General features: G+C 54.2%; 1 protein-coding gene across 1 annotated transcript; it reads left to right on the top strand.

The window, feature by feature from the left end:
* The first annotated feature begins 2,854 nt into the window (after positions 1 to 2,854).
* VASP (vasodilator stimulated phosphoprotein) lies at positions 2,855 to 23,747 on the top strand. The gene is given in 16 exon segments (XM_017874362.1): positions 2,855 to 3,564; positions 14,753 to 14,924; positions 15,021 to 15,186; positions 18,480 to 18,564; positions 19,323 to 19,372; positions 19,493 to 19,537; positions 19,540 to 19,579; positions 19,581 to 19,616; positions 19,618 to 19,726; positions 19,846 to 19,946; positions 20,783 to 20,834; positions 20,981 to 21,017; positions 21,235 to 21,280; positions 21,688 to 21,778; positions 23,344 to 23,401; positions 23,538 to 23,747. Coding segments are annotated over 16 exon segments (1,131 nt in total). The 5' UTR covers positions 2,855 to 3,559; the 3' UTR covers positions 23,576 to 23,747.
* The last annotated feature ends 56 nt before the right edge of the window (positions 23,748 to 23,803 follow it).

The raw sequence follows: 23,803 nt of genomic DNA, 5'->3' as shown, positions 1-23,803 counted from the left end.
TTTTTTTTTTTTTTAGAGATGGGGTCTCGGCCAGGCGCAGTGGCTCACATGTGTAATCTCAGCACTTTGGGAGGCTGAGGTGGGCGGATCATCTGAGGTCAGGAGTTGGAGACCAGGCTGACCAACATGGAGAAACCCCGTCTCTACTAAAAAATGCAAAAATTAGCCGGGCGTGGTGGTGATGCATTCCTGTAATCCCAGCTACTCGGGAGGCTCAGGCAAGAGAATCACTTGAACCCAGGAGGCGGAGGTTGCAGTGAGCCAAGATTGCGCCATTGCACTCCAGTCTGGGAAACAAGAATGACACTCTGTCTTGAAAAAAAAAAAAAGAGAGAGAGAGAGATGGGGCCTCACTGTGTTGTCCAGGCTGGTCTCAAACTTCTGACCTCAAGTGATCCTCCCGCCCTGGCTTCTGAAAGCACCAAAGCACTGGGATTACAGGCATGACACACCGTGCCCAGTCCACACCTCCTTTAGTTGCTGCTCACTCCGTGCTTCCGAAAGGGATGTCCAAGGGTTTCACTATTCCCTGCCCTTGTCTTTTTGTTTTGTTTTAATTTTTTTTTTTCGAGGAGTCTTGCTCTGTCTCCCAGGCTGGAGTGCAGTGTCACGATCTCAGCTCACTGCAACCTCCGCCTCCCCAGTTCTAGTGATCCTCCCACCTCAGCCCCTCAGCCACCCAAGTAGGTGCGATTACAGGTGTGTACCACCATGCCTGGTTAATTTTCTGTTTTTAGTAGAAATGGGGTTTCACCATGTTGGCTAGGCTGGTCTTGAACTCAAGTGATCCATCCGCCTCAGCCTCCCAAAGTGCTGGGATTACAGGTGTGAGCCACCGCGCCCAGCCTCCCGTGTCCTCTTGATGGACATTTAAGCTATTTCCAATTTCTTGCTGTCACATCACTGCTGCCATAAAGATTGTTATGTACATATGCAAGCGTTCTCTTACGCAGGGGTCTTGCTACCTCTTTTGTACAGCACTTAAGCTAAGAAGAGTTTTTTTACATTTTTTTAAGGATTGTAAGTAAAAAGAAAAACGGAAGAGTGTGTAAACCAGACCCTATGTCTAGCATGTCTAAAAGATTTTGTATTTGAACTTTTACAGAAAAAGTTTGCTGGCTGGGCATGGTGACTCATACCTCCAATCCCAGCACTTTGGGAGGCTGAGCCAGGCGGATCACTTTAGCCCAGGAGTTTGAGACCAGTCTGCACAACATAGCGAAACCCTGTCTCTACAAAAAATTAGCCCGGCATGGTGGTGTGCACCTATAGTCCCAGCTACTCAGTGGGCAGAGGTTGGAGGATTGAATGAGCCCTGGAGGTGGAGGCTGCAGTGAGCCCTGGTTATGCTACTGCGCTCCGGCATGGGCGACAGAGACCCTGTCTCAAACAAACAAACAAACAGACAAAAAACCACGTTTGCTGACTGTTGCTGTAGTGTAAGTGGCACCCAGAAATACCACCCCTCCTATTTCACAGATGGGGAAGCTGAGACCCAGAGAGGAGAAGGTAGTTACCCAAGGTCACACAGAACTGGAGTTCTCATTCAGCTAGATAAGTTTGTTGAGTTGCTGAGCTGGGCCTGGCTGGGGTGAGTGAGCTCTGGAAATTAAGTCAACTGGGTGCAGTGGCTCACACCTGTAATCCTAGCACTTTGGGAGACTGAGGAAGGTGGATCACCTGGAGACCAGCCTGGCCAACATGGTGAAATCACATCTCTACTAAAAATATAAAAATTAGCTGGGCTTGGTGGCCCGTGCCTGTAATCCCGGCTACTTAGGAGGCTGAGGCAGGAGAATTGCTTGAACCCAGTAGGGGGAGGTTACAGTGAGCCGAGATCATGCCAGTGCCCTCCAGCCTGGGCAACAGAGGGAGACTATATTTCAAAAAGAAAAAGAAAAAAGAAATTAAGTCTACCCCTTCTCCCAGACAGCTCAGCCTCAGGAGACACACTGAGAAACAGAGATAACGTCTGGGGATCAGGGTTCAAGATCTCCCAGAGTGGGGTGGAGAAGGGGAGGGGAATTAATGTCAGAGCTTGGCCTGGAAGGAGGAAGTGCTCTCCAGGTAAAGGAGGTCAGGACAACATCCAGACATGGGACTTGGCTTGGAAATACGCTGGAAAAGTGGATTCTCTCACCTAGTCAGCTGGCCCTGAGAATTGTTGGTTTTACACTCAGATCTTGGTGGCTTTCCGGGTTCTGGGGGCTCAGACAAGAGGGTCATAGGCCAGATTCATTCCCTGTCTCCAGGCCTCAGTTTACCCATGTGTAAACGTGAAACTGATTTCCCAGGGCTCGGGCGCCTCACCCGGGCCAGGTGGCGCTCTACCCAAGGGGCGCGACCACATCAGTGACGTCACTCGGGGCGTGGCCGGCAAGACACGCTGCGGAAGCCTCGCAGGGTGTCTGGGCTCAGCCTGGAGCCAGCGTGTGGGGGCGGGGGCTCCGGGGAGGGTCTCCTCACCTCTGGGCCCTCCTGTGGGCTGGGATGATCCTGCTGTCCTCCGCAGGCGAAACTGAGTCAGAGCGGGGCGTACGTGGGTCGGAGGCTTTACATACCCAAGAAGCCGGCGCCTCCTGCCCCCCTCCCCGGGCGAATGCCAGGCCCCCAACTCCGGCACTCCATGCCAGTCCCCACCTCCACCCCCACCCCACCCCCGACCCTGCGGCTGTGAGTCAGCGGCCGACCGCGCCCCCTTGGCCCACTTCCTCCTCACCTTCCCGGGGCGGGCGGGGTGGGGTGAGAGGGGTGGGGCCCTACTCCCTCCACCTCCCCTTCCGCGCGGGTGGGGGGCTCGCCCCCTTAGTAACCCCTCCGAAATTGACAGAAGAGAGACGCTGGGGAGGGGCGGGGTTCCGAAGATGGGATTTCAGGGAGAAAATCTGAGACCACTTGCTTAACTGGAGGGTCCTCTTCGACCCCCAAAATTGAGCGGAGTACGAGATGGAGAAGTCGATGGGGAAAGAAATCGAGCCCCTTCCGAGACGCTCCTGAGAATTCCCACAGTGGAAGCGAACTAGGGAGCAAGGGAGGTCGCCTTCCCCTTCACCAAGCTTGCCCCTCCATGCGGTGGTGACTCCCAGGGTGCACCCCTGGACGACAACTTTGGGGAGAGGAGCAAGATCGCGGAAGCAGAGGGTGCCTAGTTGTCCTTTTAAGCGCCCTCCACCCCCTTGCCTGGAGGCGCGCGCGGCCCCTTTAAGGCGCGGGGCATTGTGGGTGCGGGGAGTGGAATTTTGGAACCAAATGTAACGAAGAGAAGTACAGTAGTAAGAGTAACAGTGTAGCCGCTGCCGGCAAGGGGGGCGCGTCGGGGAGCGGACGCCGCATCCCCTTTCTGCCGCAGGGACCTCTCATCAGACCGCCTGAGGGAAGCGGCGCCCGGAGACCCGCCCCGGCCGGGTCCACGTTCTACCCAGGAAGCTGGACTCTATGGGGCGGGACCCTGGGGGAGCCTGAGTCGAGCCCGGAGCCAGCCCCGAACCCCTGAACCTCCAGCCAGGGGCGCCCCGGGAGCAGCCAGTCCGTGGGCGCGCCGCCCGCCCGCCGATCAGCCATGAGGTGAGCCGGACCTGCCCCCGACCCGTCCCCACCCGGGCGGGCTCCGCGCCCCGCCTTTGTCCCCCTCCCCCCCAGCTCGCTCCGGGCTGGAATTTGGGGACAGAGCCTTGGGAGCCTCGGATTTGGGCTGAATCCCCTAGGACAAGCTCCAAAACCGTCGATCACTTCTCCACGACTGACTTCCCAAGCTCGGGGGGTGGTGGCGGTGAGGTTCCCCTGGGAGCCCTCAAGATTTGGGGACGCTCGGAGGACTCCCGAATTGTTAAGACTTTTTTTCAGAGGACCTCAAAAGTTGGCAGCGACTTCCCGCAGGGATGCCAGGATTGAGGCAGGGCTCAGACTTTCCTCCCCCTCCCCCCAAACTTCAGCTCGCGGTCGGGGAAGGATTGTGGGGGACTGGTTTGGGAGACCCTGGGACTTGGAAGAGAGACTGAGACTCAGACCCTTGGTGTGCAGGGACCCCGTTTACGTGGTGCTGGAAAAAGTCTCCCCAAGTGAGACCGCGCTCCTGAACTTCGGGGGTACTTCTTAATCCCCTAAATTTTGGGGGGCACTTAGGTCTTCCTGTGGAAGAGGCTGGTGTGAACCGATCCAGGGACCCGGACGCAGCCTCCGGAGTCTGATGGGACTCCCCTCCCCCGTCGCTCCGCACGCAATCTGCTTAACAGGCAGTGCCTAGGACAGAGCGGGCGCTCGGAGCAGAGGGCGGCTCCCTGCCCCGGGCCATAAGGGCGGCCCGGCTCCCCCACCTGCGCGGCCCTGGGGAGGGAGGGGACGCAGCAGCTGAGGGAAGGGGGCCTTTGTCTTCCTGACTCACCTGTCGAGACAGCTGGTGTGGGGGGCGGGCACCGAGGGCTGTGGGCCGGCTGCCTTCCCCACCACGGCGCCTCCCCCATTGCTCACCGCCCCCCCCATCCATCCGGAGCCTTGGGGTTGGAGGAGGGGGAGCTGGAAAGCTTCAAGGTCATAGCCCTCTTCCCTTGGGACCCAGGCTTCCCAGATAATTCCAGCTATCTTCCCAGGAATTTAATCCTGGGGGCGGCGGCCCAAGGGACCCAGGGATTTGGTCTGGCCGGGGTCTCCCCCGAACTCCTGGACTCACCTGAGGGCGGGGCCAGTGTGGGCAGGGGGACCCAACCATCCTCCCATTCTCCCCTCCCCTGGCCCCCTATAATCTCTCCCATGGGGCCAGAGCCTGACAATACTATCTCCCTTCCTCCACTCTCTCTGGGACTTCCTGCCCCAAAGCCCCCAGCCTTAGCAGGGAGGCCCCTGGGGACGGCTGGGGATTAACCCCGTGGTGCCCACATCCCCCGCATTTCCTGAACCCCTGCCCTTTGACATCAGAGTGGCGTGACATTCCTTTTTATGACCACTAGAGAATCCCCCTCCCGCATTTCTTCCTTCTGATGTGAAAGGCATGGCTGGAAAATTTGGAGCAAGGAGGACACCCACAGATACCCTCAAGACTTCCTGCCTATCCGCTGCCCATTATAGCAACATCCCTTCCAAGTCCGCCCTGGAGAGGGGTCAGTTTAGGGAGCGTCGCTCTCTTCCTTCGCCCTCTTCCTCCGGGACTCTTCTCTCCCCTCGCCCCCCAGCCCCGCCCCTCCACCCCCCCTCGCGTTTCCGGTCCCAGGCTCGGTGGAAGGCGGATGGCGGATGTCCGAGTTAGTGCTGCCTCACTCACTGCAACCGTAAAAGGGCAGGAGTGGTGTCTGGGCCGGCCCCCTGCCCTCCCCACCACCACCACCACCACCAGCCCTGGAAGCCCTGGCCCTCCACAGGGCCCACCTCTTGCTGGGGCGGTGATCAAGCATCCCGCCTTGTGGGGGTGCTGGGGTGGGGTGCAGTGCAGAAGTGACCAGATGCCTGTCCCACCAGAAGGCCACTCCCACCTTTCCAGGGGTCTCCCCTGCAGGTGTTCACACCCGACTTGCTGGGCTGTGCCTCTTCTCCAAGGACAGCCAGGATTCAAAATCCATGCCCCTATTACCCAGCTGGGGAAACTGAGGCTCAAAGAGGAAAAGACATGGCCAAGATCCCTCAGAAATTCCTAGGCAATGTTGGAGGGGTGGAGGAACCTAGCATCCTCTGATTTCTGGCTGGTTTGGCTGGGGGACAGTCCTGGGGGCAGTTGGAAGAGAGGAGGTTAAGATGGAAAATTACAAGATATAGTTCTTTTTCTCCCAATTTGACAAATATTTGTTGAAGGTCGGCTGTGTCCCGGACTGGAGCTGGGGTGCTGGGAAGACAGAGAAGCGAGGCAGAGGTCTAGAATCTCAGGGCAGAAGGGACTTGGGGAGAACTGGGGTCTATTTCTTTCTTCTTCTAATAATAGCTATTTTTATTTTTTAAAAAATAAGAGACCATTCGATCAAGCATCTATTTTATGTGGGGCATTTTTGTGCCTGACAGCAATTCTGGGTTTTTTTTTGCTCTTGTTGCCCAGGCTGGAGTGAAATGGCGCGATCTCGGTTCACTGCAACCTCCGCCTCCTGGGTTGAAGCAATTCTCCTGCCTCAACCTTCCGAGTAGCTGGGACTACAGGTGCCTGCCACCATGCACCATGCCCGGCTAATTTTTGTTGTTGTTTTTTTTTTTTTGAGACGGAGTCTCGCTCTGTCGCCCAGGCTGGAGTGCAGTGGCCGCATCTCAGCTCACTGTAAGCTCCGCCTCCCGGGTTTACGCCATTCTCCTGCCTCAGCCTCCCGAGTAGCTGGGACTACAGGCGCCCGCCACCTCGCCCGGCTAGTTTTTTGTATTTTTTTAGTAGAGATGGGGTTTCACCGTGTTAGCCAGGATGGTCTCGATCTCCTGACCTTGTGATCCGCCCGTGTCGGCCTCCCAAAGTGCTGGGATTACAGGCTTGAGCCACCGCGCCCGGCCAATTTTTGTATTTTTAGTAGAGATGGGGTTTCACCATAATGGCCAGGCTGGTCTCAAACTCTTGACTTCAGGTGATCCACCCGCCTCGCCCTCCTAAAGTGCTATGATTACATACATCAGCTACCACACCTGATCCCTCACAGCAATTCTAACAATGATACTATTACAGCCTTGTGGCCTCCCCACCCCAGTACTCAGTTTATAGATGGGGAAACTGAGGCACAGGAAAGTTAAGCAAGGTGCCTATTAAAGTCAAACAGGGGCGGGGCACAGTGGCTCATGCCTGTAATCTCAGCACTTTGGGAGGCCGAGGCGGGCGGATCACCAGGTCTGAAGATGGAGACCATCCTGGCTAACATGGTGAAACCCCGTCTCTACTAAAAATACAAAAAATTAGCCGGGCACGGTGGCGGGCACCTGTAGTACCACCTACTCGGGGAGGCGGAGACAGGAGAATGGCGTGAACCCGGGAAGCGGAGCTTGCAGTGAGCCAAGATCGCGCCACTGCACTCCAGCCTGGGCGACAGAGCGAGACTCCGTCTCAAAAAAAAAAATGTCAAACAGGACTAGGTGCTGCGGCTCATGCCTATAATCCTAACACTTTGGGAGGCCAAGGCAGGAGGATCACTTGAGTCCAGGAGTTTGAGAACAGCCTGGGCAATATGGTGTGACCCCATCTCTATAAAATATACAAAAATTAGCTGGGTGTGGTGGCATGCGCCTGTAGTTCCAGCTACTCTGGAGGCTGAGGTGAGAGGATCGCTTGGAGGTTGAGGCCGCAATGAGTCGTATTCTTGCCACTGCACTCCAGCCTGGGTGACAAAGTAAGACCCTGTCTCAAAAAAAAAAAAAAAAAAAAAAAAAAAAATACAGATAACATGCTTTCTGTGTTCTCAATGAAGAAAAAGAAAAAAAAACTTGCTTTCACTGTGAAAACACTTAAGATAATTCAGATAAGCCAAATGAAACGGAAGCTGCAACATTTATCTTGCTGTTCACTTATGGGAAACTGAGGCCCACCAGGAGGAAGGGACTAGAGTAGTCCGCACAGGCCCCAGAGAGTCAAGACCTCGTTCCTTACTTAGGGTTGCTAAGAAGATCTGTCGTTTGGAAGGGTGGTGTATATGTATTCACAGGTTTTATGGTATAAGGAGGGCATGGGGTAAGTCTTGGGTTCGGGGGGCAGTGAAGGGAAGGGTAAGACTGTGGTCTGGAAGTTTTGTGAAAACCGGATTCACCGTGCTTGATTACCTCCGGTGATGGGAAACTGTCTCTTTCATGTGGAGCGTGTACCAAGTTAGAGGTCCTGCGTTTAGGGCTTTTTGTCCAATATATCTTTTAATCCTTACAATGAACCCAGTGAGTTATTGTTTCCAGGGCTGGCAACTGAGTTTCAAAGAGACAAACCCACACAACAAGGAGGCAACTTGAATGGTCTTTTCATCTGCCATGTGCTAGAGTTTTCCAAAATGTGGGGACTTGCAGGGAGGAGTGAGTCCTGGGCTGACTGGAACATTAAGGCGCTCTCATGTCCAATGGAGGGTTCTAGACTTCAGGAGAACACTGGAAACAGGCAGACCTCATTTCCATCTCACAGTCCCGGCACTCCCGTTTTATAGCTATGGGATTTTCTGTTCCATCTTTTGTGTAGTTTACAGTTTTATTTATTGAACTTAAGTAGTGAATTAGGTTTTTATAGGGAATTTCAACCCATGATAAGAAAAGAAATAATAAGCAGTTTGAAATACTTATTGAAATTATTGAAATGGTGGCTGGGCCTGGTGGCTCATGCCTGTAATCCCAGCACTTTGGGAGGTCAAGGCAGGCAGATCACCTGAGGTCAGGAGTTTGAGATCAGCCTCGCCAATGTGGCAAAAGTCCAAACCCCGTCCCTACTAAAAATACAAACATTAGCCTGGCGTGGTGGCACATGCTTATAATCCCAGATACTCAGGAGGCTGAGGCAGGAGAATTGCTTGAACCTGGGAGGTGGAGGCTGCAGTAAACCGAGATTACGCCACTGCCAGCCTGGGCCCAGAGTGAGACTCTGTCTCAAAAGATAAATGGTGCAAAATATTTGTTTCCTCCCTCCCCAGTCCCTGAGTTTCCCACCATGGAGGCAGCCACAGTTAGTGTCTTGGGAAATAGCCTCTGCATATATCACCCCTCTGGGTACAGATGTATTTATATGTTCCTCACTGTTGTTGTTGTTTTTTTTTTGAGATGGAGTCTTGCTCTGTCTGTCGCCCAGGCTGGAGTGCAGTGGCACGATCTCAGCTCACTGCAACTTCCACCTCCCAGGTTCAAGCGATTTTCCTGCCTCAGCCTCCTGAGTAGCTGGGATTACAGGCATGCGCCACCACGTCCAGCTAATTTTTGTATTTTTAGTAGAGACAGGGTTTCACCATGTTATTCAGGCTGGTCTCAAACTCCTGACCTCAAGACATCTGCCCGCTTCAGCCACCCAAAGTGCTGGGATTACAGCGTGAGCCACTGCTCCTGGCCTACCTTTCTTTTGAGACGGAATCTTGCTCTGTCTCTGTTGCCCAGACTGGAGTGCAGTGGCGCAATCTTGGCTCACTGCAAGCTCGGCCTCCTGGGTTCACGCCATTCTCCTGCCTCAGCCTCCGAAGTTGCTGGGACTACTACAGGCGCCTGCAACCACGCCTGGCTAATTTTTTTTGTATTTTTTTAGTAGAGACGGGGTTTCACCATGTTAGCCAGGATGGTCTCGATCTCCTGACCTCGTGATCCACCTGCCTTGGCCTCCCAAAGTGCTGGGATTACAGGCGTGAGCCACCACGCCCAGCCTGCTTTTTGTTTGTTTGTTTGTTTTTTGAGACAGAGTCTGGCTCTGTCCCCTAGGCTAGGGTGCAGTGGTGCAATCTTGGCTCACTGCAACATTTGCCTCCCGGGATCACATGATCCTCCTGCCTGAGCCTCCCAAGTAGCTGGGATTACAGGCCTCTGCCACCGCGCCTGGCTAACTTTTTGTATTTTTGGTAGAGACAGTGTTTCACTATGTTGCCCAGACTGGTCTCAAACTCCTGACCTTGTGATCTGCCCGCCTCAGCCTCCCAAAGTGCTGGGATTATAGGCATGAGCCACTGCGCCCGACCCTTTTTTTCTTTTCTTTTTTTTTTTTTTTAAGCATCTGATCAACACTACCTTGTACTTTGGCTTTTACAAATTTCAATTTAGCTCTGCTTCTTCATCTTTAAATGAAGATAAGAACTTGTGGGAACTTGGTTTCAACTATGAGCCCCTCTGCTTACTTGCTGTGTGATCTGGGGCAAGTGCCTTCACTCCTCTGTGCCTGCAGTTCCCTCTTGTCAAAAGGGTGAGCGTCAGAGCCTATCCCATGAGGTTGTAGAGCCGTGCAGCAGGGAAATTGGTGTCCAGCACCAAGAAGAGTGTCTGGGACCCAGGCTGACTGAGAAATGTTCGGTGCCCTTGGTAGAAGTTTGCCTTTTTTTGAGAGAGAGTCTCGCTCTGTCGCCTAAGCTGGAGGGCAAGTGGCCTGAACATGGCTCACTGCAGCCGTATCCTCTTGGACTCAAGCAATGCTCCTGCCTCAGCCTCCTGAATAGCTGGGACTACAGGCAAGTGCCACCACATCCAGTTAATTTTAAAATTTTTTGTACAGACAGAGGTCACCATCTTGCCCAAGCCAGTCTCTCTCCTCTCTTTTTTTTTTTTTTTTTTTTTTTTTGAGACAGAGTCTCGATCTGTCTCCGAGACTCCCAGGCTGGAGTACAGTGGTCCAATCTCGGCTCACTGCAACCACCTCCTGGGTTCGAGCGATTCCCCTGCCTCAGCCTCCCGGATAGCTGGGATTACAGGCATGAGCTACCATGCCTGGCTAAGTTTTGTACTTTTAGTAGGCATAGGGTTTCACCATGTTGGCCAGGCTGGTCTCGAACTCTTGACCTCAAGAGAGCCGCCTGCTTTGGCCTCCCAAAATGCTGGGATTACAGGCATGAGCCACCTCCCTTGGCCAAAGTTTGCCCTTTTTTACAGATGTTTAGTAACTATTGAGTCACTGCTATGTGTTGGGTGCCATTCTAGGTTCTGGGGACACAGCAGTGAACAATTGGGACACAAATGTCTGCCTTTTTGGTAGCAGAGACAGACAAATATTGTGTTGGGCAGGAGTCACTGCTATGCAGCAGGGGATGAAAAGGAGAGAAGTGTTTCCAGCTAAGGGAGTGAGGGATGGCTTCTCAGAAGGGGTGACATCTAAGGAGAGACCTGAAAGTGGGGAGAGGCTAGGCCTGAGGAAGAAGCAGCACACAGGCCTGAGGCAGGAATGTGTCTGGCCTGCGGGAAGAGCAGCATGGGGGTAGGAGGCATAGGGTCTGGAACAGAGTCCCCAAGGGACAGTGGAGCGGGAAGAAATGAGATCTGAGGACACACAGATCACGGAGGCCCTGGAGAGAACTTGGTGTTGATTCTGTAGGAGCCTGGAGCTTTCAAGAAGAGGAAGGGACATTCCACGTTGTGGGTTTTTGTTAGTTTGTTTTGTTTTTTAGAGATGGGGTCTCACTATGTTGCCCAGGCTGGTCTTGAACTTCTGGGCTCAAGCAATCCTCCCTCCTCGGCCTCTCAAAGTGCTGAGATTACTGGTGTGAGCCGCTGTTCCTGGCCCCACCTTGTGTTTTAACAGGATCCTTCTGTTACAGTGGGGACAGTGTGCCCTGGAGAGGGGCAAGACCACCCCTTTGTCACCCAGCAGGTGCCTCGTTCTCCGGCCAGTCCAGAGCCTCAGCAGGGCAGGGCCGCCTGGGAGAGCAAAGTGCAGCCAGGGCGGGGCAGCGGCAGCCCCGGGCTCCCGGCCAGAGTGTGCCCTGGGTGTGGGTGGCAGGTGTGGGTGAGGCCGAGGCCTTAACCCTGCCCTGCCAGGGGCAGCAGGAGCCAGAAACAGCCCCCGAGGCTGTGCTTGTCTGGAAAGGGCACCTGGTGTTTGGGTGGGGCTCACGCAGTTCCCCGGGGTTAGGGCTTGGGAGCCTGAATTCACATCTTCACTCTGTTCCTCACTAGCTGTGTGACTGTGGGCAAGTCACTCAACCTGTCTGGGCCTCTGGTCCTCACCTGCAAAATTAGGATGAAAGAGTGGCTCTCTGGATAAGCTGCAGTGAGAATTAAATGAGTGACTTTGGGGGAGGGTTTAGGGCCCCTGATCCTCCCGAAATGTCTGGTAAGAGGGAGATGGCACAATTATGTAAATCCGAGGGTCCCTACCCCAGGTTCCTATCCACAGCTGAGTCTGTCTAGGGACTTTCTCTGCCCTGACTTCCCAGCGTCAGTGTCACACCCAGCCCCCAGCCCTCCTGGAGACAGAGGCTTTGCGGGGGGGTCTAATTTCTCTCCCCGGAAACCTCTGACCACCAACTTCCCCATTTCAGGAAAAAGCCCATTGGGGGTGGGGTGGGGGGAGACCAGTGCTTCTCCTTCCCCTGTGTGACCTTGGGCAAGTCACTTCCTGTTTGAGTTCCTGCGTAGGCCTGCGGTTCCTCACTGGGGGAGAGGGGATAGAACCTCCAGAGGGGCTGGTGGGAGGGTCCTGAGGGTTGTAGCTGTCCTGGGCCCCAGTGGTGCCCATGAGACGGAGGTTGACAGTTACTGAGCTCTCGCTGTGTGCTGAGCGCTATACCAAGCACTTAGCTTTTTTTTTTTTTTGAGACGGAGTTTCGCTCTGTCGCCCAGGCTGGAGTGCAATGGCGTGATCTCAGCTCACTGCAACCTCCACCTCTTGGGTTCAAGCGATTCTCCTGAGTCAGCCTCCTGAGTAGCTCAGAATACACCATGCCCAGCTAATCTTTGTACGTTTTTGTAGAGACACGATTTCACCGTGTTGCCCAGGCTGGTCTCGAACACCTGAGCTCAAGTGATCCCTTCGCCTCGGCTTCCCAAAGTGCTGCGATTACAGGCGTGAGCCACCACACCCGGCTATACCAGGCACTTTAGGTGCCCAGGTTCATGTGCCCCTCCCCCACTGCCCTGGAGCTGGGGACTATCATTTTCCCAGTTCACAGGCAAGAAGCGTTCTTGAGTGGGAAGGTCACGTGCCTGAGTCACATGAAGTAGGTGGCTCAGTGGGGATTTGAACCCAGGTCTGGGGATATCAGCTCCTGAACTCTGCACCAGTTTACTGACACCTCCCCCCCAGGCTGAGTCAGACGCTGCCTTTTGCAGGAAGTCCTGCCCGACTCTCCAGGCTGGGGCAGGCGTTCCTTCAGGGCACCACCAGACCCTGGGCTCCTTGGTCCTATCCCTGGGTTGGTACTGTCTGGGGAACAGCTGTGTCTCCCACACTGGACTGTGAGCCCCAGGAGGGTGGTGCCGGGGCTGTCTGGGTCACTTCTGTGTCTTCATCCCCAGCCCCACCCAACAAGGGCCAGACACAGAGCAGGGAGTATCTGGGGAATGGCCGCTAGTGTCCTGGGGAGCCAGGCGATGGGTGGGCAGCGGGAAGTCCCTTTTGAGGAAGAGCTCAGAGGTCTGGGATGGATCCCCAACCTGCTGCAGGCCTCACACTTCCCCTTCCAAGTCTCAGCTTCTTCCTGAGCAGGCATTGGTGGCGTGGGGGCGTGTCCAAGCCTCCTGGTAGAGATAGGGAAACTGAGGCCAGGCAGGGGCTGGTCCCTAGTGCAACTCTGGGCTCTTGGCCTCCTTCTGGCCCCTCTGTCTTCCCTCATGCCCTCGCTCTGCTAACCTGCATCCCTCCCCGCCGGCGTTGGCCTCAGCCTCTTACACCTCTCAGCCTGTCTCTCCATCTTTATATATATATATATTTTTTGAGACAGTCTCGCTTGTCGCCCAGGCTGGAGTGCCGTGGTGTGATCTTGGCTCACTGCAAGCTCCACCTCCCAGGTTCACGCCATTCTCCTGCCTCAGCCTCCCGAGTAGTTGAGACTATAGGCGCCCACCACCACGCCCGGCTAATTTTTTGTATTTTTATAGAGATGGGGTTTCACCTTGTTAGCCAGGATGGTCTCCTGACCTCGTGATCCGCCCGCCTCGGCCTCCCAAAGTGCTGGGATTACAAGCATGAGCCACCGCGCCCGGCCTCCATCTTTATCTTTTCCTTCTTGTTAGTTTTGTTGTGTCGTGTTTTTTATTTTTCATTAAATTTTTTTGTAGTCTGGGTATGGTGGTTCACCCCTGTAATCCCAGCACTTTGTGGGGCCTGAGGCAAATGGACCACTTGAGCCCAGGAGTTCGAGACCAGCCTGGCCAACACGATGAAACCCTGTCTCTACTAAAATACAAAAAATTAGCTNTCATTAAATTTTTTTGTAGTCTGGGTATGGTGGTTCACCCCTGTAATCCCAGCACTTTGTGGGGCCTGAGGCAAATGGACCACTTGAGCCCAGGAGTTCGAGACCAGCCTGGCCAACACGATGAAACCCTGTCTCTACTAAAAATACAAAAAATTAGCTGGGCTTGGTGGTGCATGCCTGTGATCCCAGCTACTCACGTGGCTGAGGCAAGAGAATGGCTTGAACCTGGGAGGCAGAGGTTTTGGTGAGCCGAGATCATTCCCCTGCATTGGAGCCCGGGGACAGGGGAAATGGTGTTTTAAAAAAAAAAAAAAAAAAAAAAATTCGTTGGGTGTGGTGGTACATGCTTGTAGTCCCAGCTACTTGGGAGGCTGAGGTGGGAGGATCAATTGAGCTCAGGAGATCGAGGCCACATTCCAGCCTGGGTGACAGAGCAAGACTCTGTCTCAAAAACAAAACTAAAACTAAAAATAATTAGTATTAGAGATGGGGCTCTCACTCTGTTGCCCAGGCTGGTCTGAAATGCTTGGGCTCAAGTGATCCTCCTGCCTCAGCCTCCGAAGTGCTGGGATTACAGGTGTGAGACACCATGCCAAGACCATCTTGATCTCTTTCTGTGTCTTTCTGCCTTTTCCTCCAGGTCCCCTGTCTGCCCATCCTTCTTCCCCACCCCTCCCCTATCTGTTCATCTGTCTGTCTGTCTGCCTTTCAGTCTGTCTCTCTCCCCTTTGTCAACCCAACTCTCCCTTTCCCACCTCTCTCTGCATCTGTCTCTTCCACTTCCAGTTTCTCCCTCCCCGTGTCTGTCTTACGTCTCATTTGTGTGTTTGCCTGTCTCTGCTGGTCTGATTTTCTCTTGTGATCTCCCTCCCCGCTCTCTTTCTGTCCACCCGGCTCCTGCCTCCCTCTGTGTCTCACTATCTTCCTTCCACACTCTGTCTTTGTCCCTTGGAATCTCCCAGGGAGACCCAGATGAGAAGGTGACCGGCCCCTCTCCCTTTTCCTTCTGCCTGCAGCGAAACTGTCATCTGTTCCAGCCGGGCCACTGTGATGCTTTATGATGACGGCAATAAGCGATGGCTCCCTGCTGGCACAGGTCCCCAGGCCTTCAGCCGCGTCCAGATCTACCACAACCCCACGGCCAATTCCTTTCGCGTCGTAGGCCGGAAGATGCAGCCCGACCAGCAGGTGCAGCTTCCCGCAGGCCCCTCTCTGCGGGCTCAGCCCCTACCTGCCCCACCCCTGCGCCTGCCACCCCTCACCCCCCCTTTCCCCTCCCACCAGGTGGTCATCAACTGTTCCATCGTCCGGGGAGTCAAGTATAATCAGGCCACCCCCAACTTCCATCAGTGGCGCGATGCCCGCCAGGTCTGGGGCCTCAACTTTGGCAGCAAGGAGGATGCGGCCCAGTTTGCCGCTGGCATGGCCAGTGCCCTAGAGGCGTTGGAAGGTCAGAAACAGCGGTGGGCAGTGGGTGGGCAAAGGGGACCACTGAATGCGGCTGTGTGGCCTCAGGCTGCCGGTTTACCACTCTGGGACTTTGCTTACTCATCAGTAAAATGGAGCGAATTCATTGCTATCATGGAAAATTATCATGAGGATTTTGTGCATTCCAGTGTGCCTGTGCGCACCTATGTATAAAATGCATGATTGGCCCAGCGTGGTGGCTCATGCCTGTAATCTCAGCACTTTGGGAGGCCGAGGCAGGTGGATTACCTGAGGTCAGGAGTTCAAGACCAGCCTGCCCAACATGGTGAAATTGCGTCTCTACTAAAATACAAAAATTAGCTGGGCGTGGTGGCTGGCACCTGAAATCCCGGCTACTCGGGAGGCTGAGGCACGAGAAGCACTTGAACCCAGGAGGTGGAGGTTGCAGTGAGCCAAGATCGTGCCACTGTGCACTTCAGCCTGGTGACAAAGCAAGACTCCTTCTCAAAAAGAAAACAAACACAAAAAAAATGCACGATTACTCAGGGATCAGTACTCCATGAACTTTACACACTCCCGGCAAACCACCTCCCAGATCAAGACATAGGTAGGTATCGCCCCAGAAACAGGATCTCACTCTGTTGCCCAGGCTGGTGTGCACTGGCACAATCATGGCTCTCTGCAGCCTCTACCTCCTGGGCTCAAGTGATCCTCTTGCCTCAGCCTCCTAAGTAGCTGGGAATACAGGTGTGCACCACCATACCTGGCTCTTTTTTTGAGACAGAGTCTTGCTCTGTTGCCCAGGCTGGAGCGCAGTGGTGTAACCTCAGCTCACTGCAACCTCCACTTCCTAGCTTTGAGTGATTCTCCTGGGGGACAAGAGTGAGACTTCATCCCAGAAAAAAAAGAGCCTCCTGGGTAGCTGGGATTATAGGCATGCGCCACCATTCCCAGCTATTTTTTTGTATTTTGTTTTTATTTTTATTTATTTATTTTTTTGAGACAGAGTCTCGCTCTGTCGCCCAGGCTGGAGTGCAGTGGCGTGATCTCGCCTCACTGCAACCGCCGCCTCCCGGGTTCGAGCAATTCTCCTGCCCTAGCCTTCTGAATAGCTGGGACTACAGGCGTGAGCCACCACACCCGGGTAATTTTTTGTATCCTTAGTAGAGACAGGGTTTCACCATGTTAGCCAGGATGGTCTCGATCTCTTGACCTTGTGATCTGCCCGCCTAGGCCTCCCAGAGTGTTGGGATTACAGGTGTGAGCCACCGCGCCCGGCCTTTGTATTTTTAGTAGACAAGGGGTTTCACCATATTGGCCAGGCTGCTTTGGAACTCCTGGCCTCAAGTGATCCACCTGCCTCTGCCTCCCAAAGTGCTGGGATTATAAGTGTGAGCCACCACGCCCAGCCACCTGGATCATTTCAAAATTTTTTTTTATACTTTTTGTGGAGATGGTCTACAGGCTGGTCTCAGACTCCTGGGCTCAAGTGATCCTCCCACTTTAGCTTCCTAAAGTGCTGGGATTACAGGCATGAGCCGCTACACCCAGCCCAGTTGCTTTTCTTTCTTTTTTTTCTTTTTTTCTTTTTTTGATATGGAGTCTCGCTCTGTCTCAGGCTGGAGTGCAGTGGTGTGATCTCGGTTCACTGCAACCTCCGCCTCCTGGGTTTAAGCAATTCTGCCTCAGCCTCCCGAGTAGATGGAACCACAGGTGCACACCACCATGCCTGGCTAATTTTTGTAGTTTTAGTAGAGATGGGGTTTCACCATGTTGGCCAGGCTGATCTCGAATTCCTGACCTCAGGTTATCCACTCGCCTTGGCCTCCCAAAGTGCTGAGATTACAGGCGCAAGCCACGTGCCCAGCCCGGTTGCTATTTCTTAAACCTTAGCATGCACATGAATCACCTGGGGATCTGGTTACAGTGCAGGCTCTGGTGCAGGTGGGCTAGGGAGACTGAGACTCTGCATTCTCACAAGTGCCCTGGTGATACCGAAGCTGCTGGTCCGCGGACATGGTGATACCGAGGCTGCTGGTCCGCGGACGTGACTGAGTAGCGAGGTTTTAGGTGACTGCCGTGCATCTGGCCTGGAATCACTGCTGTGGAACTGAAAGTCACCAAATGCAGCGGTGTTTGCTTTGTGGGGCAACTTCTGTGCTAGTGCAGAAGGGGTTTGCTCCTCTGGGGCACACAGAAAAATACAGTGCGCTTCAGTGTAGTCATCTGTAAAATGGGGCTAATTCTTGTTAATTCATAGCCAATTCAATTCAGGTGAGTGCTGGGGCCAGCGGCCTGGAGGTAGGTGAGGAAGAAGCTCTTTACCTTTCCAGGTTCTTAGGTAAGGTCCAAGTGGCTGTGACAGTTGTTAAGAGCTGGCCAGGGCCCAGGTGCAGTGGCTCATGCCTGTAATCCCAACACTTTGGGAGGCTGAGGGGAGTGGATCACTTGCGGTCAGGAGTTCAAGACCAGCCTAGCCAATATGGTGAAACCTCGTCTCTACTAAAAATAGAAAAATTAGCCAGGCATGGTGGCAGGTGCCTGTAATCCCAGCTTCTCAGGAGGCTGAGGCAGGAGAATCTCTTGAACCCGGGAGGCGGAGGTTGCGGCAAGCTGAGATCACACCATTGCACTCCAGCCTGGGAGACAAGAGCGAGACTTCATCTCAAAAAAAAAAGGAGCTGGCCAGGTGCAGTGGCTCATGTCTGTAATCCCCAAACTTTGAGAGGCCGAGGTGGTTGGATAGCTTGAGCTCAGGCATTTGAGACTAGCCTGGGTAACATAGCAAAATCCCGTCTGTACAAAAAAATAAATGATTAGCCAGGCGTGGTGAAATGTAGTCCCAGCTACTCGGGAGGCTGAGGTTGGAGGATCACCTGAGCCTGGGGAGACTGAGGCTGTGGTGAGCCGTGATTGCGCCACTGCACTCCAGCCTGGGTGACAGTGAGACTCTGTCTCGAAACAAACCAACAGTAGTTAAGAGCCTGGCTGCTGGAATCAGCCTGAATTCAAGTCTTGTTCCTGCACATTCCAACCTGGAGAACTTTGGGGCAAGTGACTGTCCCCTGGGCCTTAGCTTCTCCTGTCACTGGGACATCACAACAGCACCTGCCTTAGGGCAACTCAGGCCAGGGAGGCTGGTGCTGCCTCACCTCCCAAGGTGGGTCCTCCTGGGCCTGGAGCCTCAGGGCCTGAGGAAGGAGGAAGTGAGTGCCCTGGGCAGAATTCCTGGGAGGCCTGGGAGAGCAAGGGAAACGCCAAGGGCTGGGCAGAGTTCCGGGACTGACTCCTGGCCCTTTCTCTCTCACCTTCTAGGAGGTGGGCCCCCTCCACCCCCAGCACCTCCCACCTGGTCGGTCCCGAACGGTCCTTCCCCAGAGGAGGTGGAGCAGCAGAAAAGGTGGGGCTGGGCCCTGGGTGGGGAACCTTAGCCATGGCCAGAGTTCCATATGTTCTGGAACCCTTGACTCCTAGAGTTCAGAACCCAGCCAACTTGCAGTTTTCAGAATGTTCAAGAAATTTCTGACACTCAGAGTTGCAGAACCTCCTGGTCCCTGCAGATTCCTGGAAATCAGAATATGGTGGGTGAAAGAATCTCGTGGCTGGGCGTGGTGACTCACGCCTGTAATCCTAGCACTCTGGGAGGCTGAGGTGGGCAGATCACCTGAGGTCAGGAGTTTGAGACCAGCCTGGCCAACATGGTGAAATCCCGTCTCTACTACAGATACAAACATTAGCCGGGCATGGTGGCGCCCGTGCCTGTAATCCTAGCTCGGGAGGCTGAAGCAGGAGAATCACTTGAACCTGGGAGGTGGGGGTTGCAGTAAGCCAAGATCGAGCCACTGCACTCTACCCTGGGTGACAGAGTGAGACTCTGTCTCAAAAAAAAAAAAACTTGGGCATTTTGTAATTCGGGTGTTCCTGACAGTTTAGTGACTGAGATCTCGCATTCAGATCTCTCCCTGTCGCTACCCTGCCCTCCATTCCCCCCACTCTCACCCAGCCCCATTCTTGGTTCCCTAGGGGAGGAAGGCTTGGGTGAGGATTAGGAGCCAGCGTCCCTGGAGACCTCTGAGAGAGAGGATGGAGGTCGCTGGCCCCTTCGCTGGCCATCCTTAGGGCCCTGATTGATGGCAGCTCCCTTGCCTCCCCCCACAGGCAGCAGTCTGGCCCGTCGGAGCACCTAGAGCGCCGGGTCTCCAATGCAGGTGATGCTCAAATGGCTTTGGGAGTTGGGAGGGGGCCTCCCTGGAGGAAGAGACCAGCTAGCTGGACAGTGAAGAATGAAGCTTCTCTTTCAGCTGCCCCCTTTTCTGTGTTTGTTTCAGGAGGCCCACCTGCTCCCCAGCTGGGGTCCACCCCACCACCAGGACCTCCCCTCCTCCAGGTCCCCCCCCACCCCAGGTTTGCCCTCCTCGGGGTCCCAGCTGCAGCACATGGAGCAGGGGAGGGCCACCCCTGCACCCCCTCTTCCGGCAGCACAGGGTCCTGGTGGTGGGGGAGCTGGGGCCCCAGGCCTGGCCGCAGCTATTGCTGGAGCCAAACTCAGGAAAGTCAGCAAGGTGAGGGGCCGGGAGAGGTGGGCAGGGGGCAACAGGGCTTTTATGGGGGATGAGGCCAGGGCTGCCAGCGGTGTCATAGGCCTGCCCCTAAAGCTCCTGCCCCTTTTAAATTTCTCCAGCAGGAGGAGGCCTCAGGGGGGCCCACAGCTCCCAAAGCTGAGAGTGGTCGAAGCGGAGGTGGGGGACTCATGGAAGAGATGAACGCCATGCTGGCCCGGAGGTGAGCCTGAGCCTGGACCCCCGAGTCAACTGGAGATTCCAGTTCAGTAGGGCCCAGTGAGGGGAGGGCTCCGATTCCTGTTTGGTTTGTTTCTTTTGGTGAATGTTCCCCACTCTGATAACCAGGTTTGGGATAGAATGGTGGGGTTTATCATTTCCTGAAATGGCTGAGGCTTACAACCACCTAGGTAGCCTGTAGAATGTTCTGAAACCCAGAATTCTAGAACCGTAGGAGATCCTGCCTTGGAATTCTGGGAACTCAGATTCCTGCAATCTCAGTGTTCTAACACAGCAGCGCTCCACCCTCGGAATCTTACTATTCCCTAATATAAGAATCATAGAACCTTCTCCACCCTGATTCTAGAACCACAATCTCTTGAATTTTTTTTTCTTTTTCTCTCTCTTTTTTTTTTGAGATGGAGTCTCGTTCTGTCACCCAGGCTGGAGTGCAGTGGTAAGATCTCAGCCCACTGCAACCTCTGCCTCCAGGGTTCAAGCAATTCTCCTGCCTCAGCCTCCTGAGTAGCTGGGATTACAGGCATGAGCCACCACGCCTGGCTAATTTTTGTATTTTTAGCAGACTCAGAGTTTCACCATGTTGGCCAGGCTGGTCTTGAACTCTCGACCTCAAGAGATCCGCCTGCTTTGCCCTGCGCGATTACAGCGACGCAGCCACCCACTGCGCCCACCACAATCTCTTCAATTTCTAAAACTAGAGTTTCCTTAGGTTTTCTGAGTTCCAGAATTCTATGCCCTAGCATCTACATTTCTAGAACTCACCTCGGAATGGGATGGGTTGGGTTACGGAGCATGTGTTTTTGCTTTTCTCTCCTGCAGAAGGAAAGCCACACAGGTTGGGGAGAAAACCCCCAAGGATGAATCTGTTAATGTAAGTCAGGGGCTCTTCTTGCCCTTCACCTCTTAGGCCGGACCATGAGGGTAGGGATAGTGGGGGTGTGTGGGGTTTGAACCTGAAAGAGGAAATGCGCAGAGGTGCGGCAGGGGCTGGCTCATGGCAGTTTTATTTCCTACCAGCAGGAGGAGCCAGAGGCCAGAGTCCCGGCCCAGAGTGGTGAGTGAGTGCCCAGTCCAGCCACAGGAACTACAAATCCCAGAATGCCTTGTTCTCACATGTTAAGTGCCTTCACGGGAGAGTCAGGGCGATGGTGCTGGGGATTGTAGTCTCCTGAGATGGGGCTTTGAACAGGGGCTGATGAGGTTGGGGGAGTAAGATTGATTGGGGGGCAGTCTTTTGTCCCTGATCTTTCTGATTTGTTGCCTATCCCCAGAATCTGTACGGAGACCCTGGGAGAAGAACAGCACAACCTTGCCAAGGTAGGCCACTGGTACTGGGGCCCTTGGGGAGGTCAAGACGGGCAGATTGCTTGAGCCCAGGAGTTCAAGACCAGCCTGGGCAACATGGCGAGACCCCAACTCTACAAAAATTAGCCAAGCGTGGTGGCACTTACCTGTGGTCCCAGCTACTCGGGAGGCTAAGGTGGGAGGATCACTTGAGCCCAGGAAGTCGAGGCCACAGCCAGCCGCCATCGTGCCTGCACTCCAGCCTGGGAGACAGAATGTGACGGTCTCAAAACAAGACAAAACAAAAACTGGGGACCTCAAAATACTTGGACTTGCCCAATTTATAAGGCGCAACTCAGTGTGATCCCTGGAATAGGAGGTGGGGAAGCAGGTCCTCTTTTTAATTTCATTGCTCTCCCAAACCACACCAACTCCCCCAGGATGAAGTCATCTTCTTCGGTGACCACTTCCGAGACCCACCCCTGCACGCCCAGCTCCAGCGATGACTCGGACCTACAGAGGGTGAAACAGGTAACTTGGAGGGGAGGTTGGGAACCACAGTAAGAGAGTTCTAGGTCTGGCCCCTGCCGCGGGCGTGCCGTATGATCCTAGATAACATCTCAGAAACCTCAGGTTTCCAATCTGACAAATGGAGAGGCTGGATTGGATCAAGGATGACCCAGACCCCACGCCCCCTTTTCTGGCACCTGTGACAGACATTATTAATCTGTCACCGCGCTCATTCCCGATGAGTGCCTTGAATCCCTTCCACACATTGACCCAGCTGTCCGTCACCAATTGGAGTTGGCAGGAGGCTGGAACTCACTTGCCAACCTTGGTACTGGATGTTCTCCAGTACTTTTCCGGCTCCAAGGATCCAGAATTCTCCCCTAGAATCCTCCAGTCACTCTGTGACCTTGACAGCGATGTCATGGTGTCCAGGTAGGGGTGGGTCTCAAAACTACTCCCTCTGGCTTTTCCATCAACAAGAAAGAGGGGACTCTGGCAGGGCACGGTGGCTCATGTCTGTAATTTCAGCACATTGAGAGGCTGAGGTGGGAGCATTGCTTGAGGCCAAGAGTTTGAGACCAACCTGGGACAACATCGGGAGACCCCATCTCTAAAAATAACTTTTAAAAATTACCTGACTCAGCCGGGCGCGGTGGCTCACGCCTTTAATCCCAGCACTTTGGGAGGCGGAGGCGGGCAGATCACGAGGTCAGGAGATCGATACCACGGTGAAACCCCGTGTCTACTAAAAATACAAAAAAACTAGCCGGGCGCGGTGGTGGGTGCCTGTAGTCTCAGCTTCTCAGGAGGCTGAGGCAGGAGAATGGCGTGAACCCAGGAGGCGGAGCTTGCAGTGAGCCGAGATGGCGCCAATGCACTCTAGCCTGGGCGACAGAGCGAGACTCCATCTCAGGAAAAAAAAAAAAATTTCCTGAGAAGGCCAGGTGCATGCCTGTAATCCCAGCACTTTGGGAGGCCGAGGTGAGTGGATCACCTGTGAGGTCAGGTTGAAGACCAGCCTGGCCAACATGGTGAAACCCCATCTCTACTAAAAATACAAAAATTAGGCAGGGCGTGGTGGCTCACAGCCATAATCCCAGCAGTTTGGAAGGCTGATGGGAAAGGATCACCTGAAGTCAAAAGTTCGAGACCAGCCTGGCCAACATGGCGAAACCCTGTCTCTACTAAAAATACAAAAATTAGCTGGGCCTGGTCGGGGGCACCTGTAATCCAGTTATTTGGGAGGCTGAGGCAGGAGAATCGTTTGAACCCGGGAGCCAGAGGTTGCAGTGAGATGAGATTGGGCCACTGCACTCCAGTCTGGGCGACAGGGAGACTCTCTCTCAAAAAAAAGAAAAAGTTACCTGATTGTGGTGGCAGGTGCCTGTGGTCCCAGCTACTTGGGAGGCTAAGGCAGGAGGATTGCCTGAGCCTGGGAAGTTGAGGCTGCAATGAGCTGTGATCGTGCCATTGCACCCTAGCCTGGGCAACAGAGCAAGTCCCCGTCTCAAAAAGTAAAAGAAGGGGTATTCGTTCCTTCAAGTCCCAGTACCTGCTCCTGATTAGTTGTACCCCATTAATTTCAGGAGCTTCTGGAAGAGGTGAAGAAGGAATTGCAGAAAGTGAAAGAGGAAATCATTGAAGGTGAGGTGGTTTGGTTTGGTTTGGTTCTTAAACATTTACTTATTTCGGAGGCATCATGTCCCTGGGCAAGAGCCCTGATTTGGAAGGGAGGAGGCAGAGACTCTGCCCCTGACCTCTGCTCCTTGTTTCCTTCCAGCCTTTGTCCAGGAGCTGAGGAAGCGGGGTTCTCCCTGACCACAGGAACGGACCCAGAAGACCCGCTTCTCCTTTCCGCACACCCCGCCTGTCACCCTGCTTTCCCTGCCTCTACTTGACTTGGAATTGGCTGAAGACTACACAGGAATGCATCGTTCCCACTCCCCATCCCACTTGGAAAACTCCAAGGGGGGTCTTGCTCTTTCACCCAGGCCAGAGTGTAGTGGCCGGATCACAGCTCACTGCAGCCTTGAACTCCTGGGCTCA

The sequence above is a fragment of the Rhinopithecus bieti genome, unplaced genomic scaffold (assembly GCF_001698545.2).
Source record: "Rhinopithecus bieti isolate Rb0 unplaced genomic scaffold, ASM169854v2 scaffold_7888, whole genome shotgun sequence".
Taxonomy (NCBI): Eukaryota; Metazoa; Chordata; class Mammalia; order Primates; family Cercopithecidae; genus Rhinopithecus; species Rhinopithecus bieti.
Note: the sequence above shows the minus strand (reverse complement) of the source record. Positions and strands in the feature narration are given on the sequence as shown.